This window comes from Solanum verrucosum, unplaced genomic scaffold, assembly GCF_900185275.1.
Source record: "Solanum verrucosum unplaced genomic scaffold, falcon-dt-bn FXZP01000151.1, whole genome shotgun sequence".
NCBI lineage: Eukaryota > Viridiplantae > Streptophyta > Magnoliopsida > Solanales > Solanaceae > Solanum > Solanum verrucosum.
In genome coordinates this window covers 2486816-2496983 of record NW_026020202.1, presented here as the reverse complement: position 1 = coordinate 2496983, position 10168 = coordinate 2486816, and the positions used below count along the sequence as shown (strand labels likewise).

At 32.8% G+C, this 10168-nt stretch overlaps 1 protein-coding gene across 1 annotated transcript; it reads right to left on the bottom strand.

The window, feature by feature from the left end:
• Positions 1–3433: 3433 nt before the first annotated feature.
• On the bottom strand, positions 3434–9778 carry LOC125830051 (homogentisate solanesyltransferase, chloroplastic). Its single transcript, XM_049509270.1, has 10 exons — positions 9482–9778; positions 8798–8919; positions 8580–8726; positions 8176–8401; positions 6575–6648; positions 5323–5415; positions 4624–4741; positions 4430–4492; positions 3773–3805; positions 3434–3669 (listed from the first exon to the last, which is right to left on the bottom strand). Exons 1-10 carry the CDS (start codon positions 9680–9682, stop codon positions 3595–3597), a joined length of 1152 nt encoding a protein of 383 aa, XP_049365227.1. The 5' UTR covers positions 9683–9778; the 3' UTR covers positions 3434–3594.
• Positions 9779–10168: the final 390 nt, after the last annotated feature.

Genomic DNA, 10168 nt, shown 5'->3' with positions numbered 1-10168 from the left:
ATTAAATCAAAATGATGATACAATATTGAGACTCAGGCGATTATGAAGAACTAAGGGAGACATATGCGAGTGAGAAGACAAAGAAGTATGTATGTATGAAGAGTGCCACAACAGTAAGCTTTGATGAATGTTATTGAGCCATGAAGAAACGAGTCCCATTTTTAGTATTTACTCTTCTCTTCTGCCATCAGATCTTTTAAGATTTCAATAATCACAAGTTCTTTAGATTTTCTCTAAACAAACAATATTTGAATTATGTTGTGTTACTCTTCTGATCCCATATTATATTATTTTATCAGAAAACAATATAAAATGAGGATAAATTAAAATAAAGAAATTTTTTTTAGATAAGTTTTTACACTTAAGCTGATAAATTACTTTTTTGAATTATAGTGATGATTATCTATATATTCAAAGATTAAATTAAATCTACAATTAATAAAAAATAATTTACATGCAGGTGATTCCTAAACACTAGGAAGAAAAAAATTAAACTTAAGGAAATCCTTTATTTAAGGTTTTTATTTTAAAAGTAAACCAACCAAATTTCAATGAGTAACCCATTGAAATTTATCTTTTTTAGATTTTTTTTTTTGAAAGTTATTAGGTTGAATTTAAGTTAAACTAAAATTTTAATTTTAATTATTAAACTAATGTATTTAAATTTTAAGTTTAAAGGTAAATTAGACCAAAATTTAGAGGTTACCGTATGACATTACATTTTTTAGCCTTTCAACTTATTTTTCTTGCATGTTGGACGTCGGTTTTTAAGTTTTTTTTTTCTTCAATAAATTAGAAATATGAATGTGAATCAGGCAAATATTATAGAAAAAGACGTATTTTCACTTGCAATATTAAAAATAAATGCGGCGAATTGATTCAAGTCTTTTTTACTACTTCTTTATAGTTGCTTCAAGGACATTTTTTGCCTCCAATGATAGTTAAATTAATTTGTTTAATTTTAAAATTCTTTTTGGTGTTATTCATGTGATTTAATTAGTGGGATCGCTTCTAAATTTTTATAATTGCGGTTATCTAAGTTGTGTGAAGTTTGTTCATACATATCTACTAGAAAATGTAATTGCTTGAATATTTTCCCTTAATTTATAAATAGGAGAGAATGTTTGTTTGAGTGAAGTTTATGGTTGGTCTTATTTCCTTTATTGATTAATATTAACTACAAAATTTTTTTATATAGTTTGAGCCATAGATCCATCAAAGTCGAGTTCACGCTAACTACAATACTTAGTATAGAAAACTATATATTTTCTTCATGTTAAAACCAACATTTTTGTAATTTAAGATTTTAACACATTGTTGTGGTTGTGCTCACTTATTTTCCTTCTATTCTTGAAGATTTGAAAATATTGTGCATTAAAAGATTTTTAATTTCATAGATAGGTAAAAATAATAATTTGTAAACCATAGATAGGTAATTAATATCAATATTTAGTTATTTACAACTAAAAATTGAATTTTGAAATTGTGCTACAAATCTATTTTATTATTACATACATCAATTAACCGCATATCGCACGAATATAGTATATATCAATATAAAGTTAGATTATATATATATATATATATAGTTCTGCACTGAAAAATAAATATAAGTAGATATAAAATTATGTTGTATGTAAACCATACAAAACACAACGTGTGATAAACAATAAGCATTCGGGGCCTTTTGTGTTTTATCAAGAGTGATCATTCGTGTGGGTACTTTAGGTTAGTATTTATTACCTTATGTGGATTATCCTTTTTAACATCTTGCATTCATTATATATACGGTAGGTATATTAGTATAAATAAAAAATTTTACCCCGCTTGAACAACTCATATCCTTTGATTCTGTGGTTAAGTGGGTATACTTTCAAATAACAATACATTATTTTACTTTTTCCCAACGGAAAATAATTTAGGAAAGCTTTTTTAATATATATGATTGTAATTCAAATATTAAAAAAATAATACATTATTTAAGTTAAAAAATAGTTTTCGGCTGAACCTTTTTTCTTATGTTTGGTCTTATTATTTTGATTAAACTATATATTAAAATTACTTATTTAATAAATTATAATATTATTTCAATAATAATTATATCAAAGTATAACATACCCATAAAGAGAATCCTCTTATCAAGAATTGAACTTTGTGGCACATAAATTTTCCTAACTTGTACGAAGGACGCTCATATTAGGAAATAGGAATAGAGCGATTACCTTACATACTTTATCTTCTACCCTACAATTATTGTTATTCTCTTTGTAATGATTATTTTGTAGCGGTTGCAAACGTTATTACTTGTCTTAATTCTTAACTTGCTTAATAAAAGATGTATAGAACAAGAAAAGAGATTAACAACGGAGATTCGAATCTACCAACCCTCGTCTAATGACTTGAGCGGTAAAATATAAAGTTAATCTGAAATAGAGGTAAGGCTTAGAATTCAAACACTCAAAAAAACCAAAAGGTATTTAGAATGACATTCATCTAAATAGGGCTGAACAACATTTAAATATACCAAACTTATCATTTTGCATGCTAAGCATCAAAATACATCACCAATACAATATACTTGCTGAGTTGTGAAATCATGAGAAATATTGTCCGAGTCCATTCTAATAATTGATTCAAACAAATATTTGATAAATTGTGGATTGTTACTATAAAACTCCCTCTGAAAATAATTGACTAGAAGATTAAATAATTGCATTGACCTAGTTTCTAGCCATATTTCCTATGGGATCGACCCCAACCTAGTTAAATTCTATATTTGAATAACAATCACTTTATACTTCATTGCAAGATGTAATTTGAGCATATCAGTATTAGAGTTTTATAACATTTGGATGAATGCAACACACTTTCTAAACAGAATGTTCACAATTGCTAGACCAAAATACGCTAGAAAATGCAGCCCACATATCACAATATACAGCCTAAGGTCTGATATGCAAAATGCATATATAACTCTGCAACCCTTCAGTAAAAAGGCCATAACTTTTTGCTCGAAAGTTAAAACTCGAAATGACAAACAATTTGTATTAGAAAAAAGACTCACAGAGCTTCAATTTGATAGGTAGAACACCATGTAATTCCTTTTAGATTGGTAGATACACTCATTTGAAACAATCAATCGCAGCAGCACACCCTTCAACATTTATGCTAAGCTTTCCATTGACCTCCAACCTTATTTTAACCTTTCAAAAACATTCATATATTGGTTCCTTGATATATTTAGGGAATAGGATAAAAAATGCCCTTAAACTATGTGAAAGGAACAAAAATGCTCTCCGTTTTTGACCCTTTTCCCATATATTTATCCACTTACCACCTTATCCTCTTGAGGTTGAACAAATTCATTCTTCCTTTGGTATGGAGATACAGGGTGTTACAATAGACAAAATTGACTCACACAAGAAGCATTCCATCTCCTAAGAATAGATTGATGAATTTCCTAAGAATATACAACAACAGGATAAATAAATTCTCCACCCCCCCCATCTCTATAGACAATTTTCCTTTGCAAACCAGAAAGAAAACTTGCATTTCTTCGAGGTCCATCGAACAAAAACCTTCATCAAGTAGATTTTAGATGAAAGGAAAGATGATGTACTCCGCATAGAAAAGATTCCATATAAATCTATAGTATGCTGAGATTGCTTCCTGCAAAAATGCAGATATCAGATAGTACAAAGTGATTAAACACCTTGCAAACTACAGTTGTTTACCAGTAGAATACACACAAACATGCAAAACTTAAAATTACCTTGGTGTAATTTGCTCTTTCCAACAACCATGCCTGCAAATACATAAAAAAACATTTTTACATCTAACTTGATAACCACAGCTTATTCCACGAAGGAAGTGCTAAATCAATAGCACTATCCCCAGAATATAATTGATAATGAAAACATCAATCAAAAGGCATAAACGCTAATTAATCTTCATATGTTTGAGAGAAGCCAAAATGTATTTATTCAACTGACAAAAGTAAATTAAGGAACGGCAGATAGCTTTTGGAACTGTTGTTTAGAATCTAGAACTATTTGCAAATCCTATCATTGCTCACGTTTGGTTTTCCTTGTATAACCAGAGACATCATAAGATAGAGTAACAGTTTACCTGCATTAAAAAGCTTCTTCAAGCTATACAATGGATTTAAAAATTACAAAATAGTTGAACAGTGTATTATACCATAGTATCTCAAAGCAACACAAGCGAAGTTGAGAATACTTCTCTCAAGTTCATTCATGTTCTTCACCACTGAAGAAATGCACGATAGTCGATAGAGTTGAAATAAAATAGAATTATCCAACACAGCATTAAGTAGTGTTAACAAAATGACAGAGCAGTGATTAAATAAGCTAGGTAAGTCTCTCCCTGACGCGCAATCATGATCAGATTCAAATCTCAAACAAAGTACCTGGAAAACTAAACACGATGCTAAGATGACATGTACAGGTATCATCAAGCTACACCTGAATGCCTGCGATGAAGAGAATTATGCTATTAATCATTTCTGACGGAGAGCAAAATCAGGATTTGTGAGACTTCTTTCCCTAAAGAAAATGTCAATACCATATCAAACATAACATGAATATCAAAAAAATCACTCACTTGGGGCATGTATATTGCCGCAACTACAGCACCAATGTAATTTGTTAATAATAAACCAGAGCCAAGGAATGCTATGTTTCTCACACCAAGCTTTGTTGCCAAGGTAGATATCTGAAACCTAGATTAGTACATTATATGAAAAAGAGGAACTCTGTAGATGTCAACAGTTATGAAAAAGAGGCTAAAAAAGAAGAAGAATTCTTACTGAATTAGTTGTTGACACTAAACAAGTGGATCTCCCCTTCTATAGGAGTTTTAATCTAGTAGTAATTATCCTCTACTTACAATAAGGTAAGTACTTATTCTCTGTAATGAGGTACAGATTAATTTAGTATACCATATCAATTGAATCTAGACACATTCCTTTTTTTTTTTTCTTTCTAAAACCACAAATCCAGACAAATTATAACACCAATAACTGTATGAATATTTCAACGGCAAATCATGAAAAAAACTCTTTTCATAAAATAAGGCGGTGGAAGAAATGTCTATCAGCAATGGGGTATGGGGTGAATCACTTGAAAGTTGTAACCAAAATATTGGAGATCAAGTAAGGCAACATGGATTGAGAGAAATAGATTGACAGCAGGTATAAAGCAATTAAAACTTTTTCATCGAGGAAATTCAATGTCATAAAAACCTCCAACTAAAGTAGGGAAAGAAGTAGCAAATTTCTTCAAAAATTGTATTACAACTTACTTGCGATCACCCTCCACATCTGGTAGATCCTTGGTGATGGCAATGACTAGTGCAAACACAGTCACAAAGGTAGTAATAAATGCAACAGGTGAGCTGCAGGTGAAATATGTTTTACTTATCAGATAATCAATAATAAGTATGTAGAAGAAATGTTAACCCAGTGTAAAACTAATTATGAAGTGGAATTAGTATTATAGACGATGAATTGCTTATTGGCTTAGAGCCAATTTGGCATAGTGAAACAAAAGTAGTTTAAAAGCACTCTTTCAGCGTTGGAGCTGATACTTTAAGAGGTGCTGAGCTGAATTTTATTATAAGCAACTAAGTATTTGGTTAGAAGTGCTAGAGCAAAAAATAAGTAATTGATGAGCTAGGTGAAATGCCCTTAAACGGTCAACGCTAAAAATGAACTGATTATTACTAGATTTTTAATCCTAAACTGTTCTCCCTACAAATTAATTTATGTTTCAATCAATTTTAAGTTCAAAATTTCTTAGATAAAATTATTTTAATTTAAAAGAGGGTTTTTTCCCTTTGGTCAGATCATCAGTGTATATTCATGCACTAATACAGTACTGTTCTTCTGTGGAGCAAATATACCAATCTTCATCTTTTTTGGGTTTGCAAAGGAAGAGGTAAAGAGAGGAAAGAAAGAGTAACTACAGAGCGGAAGCTCCCACGTCTATACAAGATACTGCAGCAGAGGAAATCTCTGTTGATTGTAGTGGAAGACCTTACAAATCTAGCAAACATGGCAGAACAAAAGCTGGTATCTTCTTAATTATAAAAAATATAGAAGGGATTACATTGTAATTTACTTGGTCAAACCCTACCTACTTTTAAACCAAAAGGCCACCAACTTACAGCTAAAATATAGAAAAAATAAAGAGATATTACTTGAAACCTTAAGTACCTTTTAGGATCTCAGCAGGATCCCCACAATTGATGTGATTATCCCACAACAATAACAATAAAGCTTCTAGAAACATGAAGGAAAGACTGGAAAGTAGGCAAATGCTGGGGTGTAGCTACCTTCTGATGACTACTAGAGATCCTACTGCTCTTATCAAATCCTTATTTCTCATATATAACTAAATGCCCTTTTAGCTTTGGAAGAAATTCGCTTAACCGCTATAATTATATGTTAATTGACAGGCTTTGTTTCTTTAGACAAATAAATATACAGAGAGATGAGAGAAAAGGCAACATGCATCTACTCATATAAATAGAGTGTATGACAGAAAGCATTCACCTCCACTCAAAGCTTAGCCCCAGAGCAGCCCTTGTGGCATAATACACACCATAATTAAGGAGAAATCCACGCACCTGCAATGCATATCAATTCTTGATTCCGTGTGACCAATACATTCTTAACTCAAAGCAGGTGATATTTATTGGCCCGTGCAAAAAGATATATGCACCGCAAAACTTTAAAATACAATGAATAACTGCATACATTAACCATTCAGAATTGTGAGAAGATGTTAAGACTTAAGACTGGTTATGGATGACTAGATGTTAATCAGCGTTATTTCCCAATACCCAAACAGTGAAAAACGTAGAAACTGCCCTGATAGCTCTATCCTATATTTCAAGTGTTGATGATTACTGCAGAAACAGAGTCGATGATTACTGCAGAAACAGAAGGTAATGTAAGGTTCAACAAAATAATTGTTGATAGGAAAGAGGATCAAGCCATTGAAAAGGATATGATTGAAACATTACAACATAAGTGGTTCCATAGTTTACACTGCTTGCAACTAATGATGAGGACATCTACAGATGCAACTATGAACAGCTGCGAGAAGCAGGTGCTTAGGTTAAGCTTTGGACTTCCGAGAATTCACATACCTCTGTAAAGGCAATAAGTGTGGACCAAGATAATATAGTCGTTTCTATTAGAAATGGCCTCTAGCAGTCACATGTAGAAGCTGCTAGAAATTCCTAACTCAATGATGGAAAGGGTGTGCACGCAAAAAGGAAGAAGGGTACTAGGCTGCACCACAATGTTGAATTGGAGTCACTTTGGGAAAGTTGCCCCTTTTTATTTATGGGTTTGAAATTAATTCTCAGAGAGCACCAGCCAAGGAGAAAAACAGCGGGTACCACAGGTGGTCATGTCCCCCAGACCACCATCACCAAGCCATGCTAACAATTGTCTTCATGATGAAGAACCCTTTTGCTATATGAACCCCATTACAGTAAGAGGAGAGCTTAATATGCCGTAGGTAGCCACGATGTTCAAATTAACACTTGGCTGATAGTCATGTTCAATTGGCTATCTCCTCTAAAACTAACTGCAAATATATCCAAACAGAAAAGTAAAAGAAAAATAATACTAGGCACTAAACACACTACCACCATCTGCCCTACACCTTCTCCTACAATCAGAAACTTTAGACTTCATCTCAGCACAAACTGTATCCTGTTCACTTTTTCTCACAATGCCAAAGCCAAAGGCATCAAAAGTTTCAAGGCTCTGTTTTTACTTTTCAGATAGTACTTGTAATTATTGAGGCATCATGTCTAAGTAGTACACAAATTAAGGAAGTCTCAGCCAACGAAATGCATAAAAAGAGGGACTTCAGAAGAGGTAAATCATAATTCATATTCAACGGAAGAATTTAGCCATCAAAACACCAAACATTTTTCCTATACCAGCAAAAGATTGCCCTAAGGAAAGTTCACATTTGCAATACGATGTCCACAGTTTATTCAAGTGCGATATCAAGCATATTGCTTTTTCCATGGAGGTACTTCGGCACATGCAGAACTTCTCAAAAAAATCAGAAAAGCAAGATGTGTTGTAAGGAGAAGTAAGAAACAAACAAATACATCAACAAATAAGCATACCGTGGCAATTATTAGGAATGCTATGACAGCAAATCTCTTCAGCCGAAATGGTGGGACTGAATAAATGGTACCTAGAAAGAGACCAAGACAGTAAAGCGAAGTAATGAAGGGGCCAAAATTCAGCCCAACAATAAGAAGGCCAGCCACAGCGAACAATAACACCAAGATCCATGCAGACTGAACTGAAAGATCTCCAGCAGCTATGGGTAAGTACGGCTTGTTTACCCTGAAAACATTATGAAAAACAGTAATCAAAGAAATATATGAATTGCATCATCAAATTGAGAAGCTGAGATTTTATGGGTTGCAATCCTGTCCTGCAAGAGTAGTCTGCAGGTTAAAGTAACAAAGAAACAATCTATCAATCAATACCTAACAAATACTTCTATTCTACAATCACTTACTTGTCAATGCCAATGTCATATATTTGATTGATGCCCACTATATAACCATTCCCACATATTAGGGCAATAAGACCAGAAAAGGCCTTCAATACTAATGACCACCTGATTAGGTTTGGATTCTCAATTAACGCTCGAGTAACCAATGAGCTGCCAAAGAAATCATGTTAACACAAGTTAACCAAAGTGTTGCTCATATCATACACATAATAAACACTTACGCGGATCCTAGTGCTGTCCCACGTATAGTGTGGGGCCTCAAAAATCTCCAAAAGGCATCTTTGAACTGTGAAATTTTATCCAACGCTGGATCAGATCCAGCAGTACCAACCTGAGAACATGCCTGGAAATGTTCATCTTTCATGAGAATGCTACTAATTGAATATTTCAAGGTAGTAAAGTAATACCCCTTGTCAGAACATCTTATCTCCGTACGCAATCAACATAGAAATAAGAACATAAATGATCCATATATGTGGTCAATAACTGGTGTATCATAATATAAACAGATAATTAAGCAATCAATAGAAAGTTGAGCTCTTTAACACTTAGTGCTAATGGTAAGATGCAGCAACTATCAAATTTTTGAAAAGCTTCACTCAATTCGTCATCTTCAGGTTCAGTAGGATAAAGGGCACTTTTGTCAATGAAACTTCAAACTAATTAAAGCACAAAATTATATATCCAAAGAGTAATCAATTTCTTCTTCAAGCTGTTTGCTCTCTCATATTTAACTAAAACCAGAAAGATGCAGCAAAAAACCAACCAAACAAAGCCAGAAAATGCTAATTAATTCCTTTTTAGGACAAAATAAATTTCAAGAACTTGACAATCCTATAAAATGTCAAACCCCTCTCTCTGCTTAGACATGAAAAATTGAAATAATCTCAAATTTGTAGACATACCCGAATGGAAGTGTGCCTGTAGTTTCTACACAAAAGGGTGTTTGAAAATTTTTTGCGCAATCCAGGCAAAGATGACAAGTTGTTGGAAGATTTGAACACCAAGTTAGCAGCATTACAAGAAGGTGGAGCGGTTAACTTTCTGTAGCGGTAAGCATTGTGTTGGTGAGATGAAAATCGAAGGGATGAAAATGCCAACTCCATCCCCAAATGCCCAAAAAACAACAGTTTGGGGGGTAACGAAGAGAGGTGTACCTTGTCTCTTCAGTGGTGCTCCATCCTCACCCTTTCACTTTCTCTTATTTCTATTTCCCTCCCATATATGGAAACAAATGGTACAAATACACCTTTGCTTTAACTTGCCATAAATTACAAAATACTTCCATAACTTTGTACTTTATTTTTAACAACATATTTTAACTTTGCGAGAGTCATATTACCTTTCTGAATCAATTCAAAGTAAATTTATCAGGTCTTTTCAATCCATTTTGGTATCTATTGTATGTGGAAGACCGAGGACTATGCATTGCCGGTAAATCGGTTTTAAAATGACATATGACTTTCGCAAATTGAGAGATAAGGATTAATAAGTAAAATAAAGAAAACTCTTTGACAAGTACAAAACGATGTATAACTTAACTTCGCTAGCCAAAAATTGTATATTATAAAGATCGTCTCTGCAAGGATTGA

Bases quoted from the DNA above. Each gene is read 5' to 3' on its own strand.
- LOC125830051 (XM_049509270.1), bottom strand. From the start codon at position 9,682: ATGGAGTTGGCATTTTCATCCCTTCGATTTTCATCTCACCAACACAAT. The intron at 5,416-6,574 runs GTGAATGCTTTC...TTTCACCTGCAG, and splicing joins GGGCTAAGCTTTGAGTGGAG to CTCACCTGTTGCATTTATTA. The intron at 4,493-4,623 runs GTGAGTGATTTT...TCTTCATCGCAG, and splicing joins CGGCAATATACATGCCCCAA to GCATTCAGGTGTAGCTTGAT.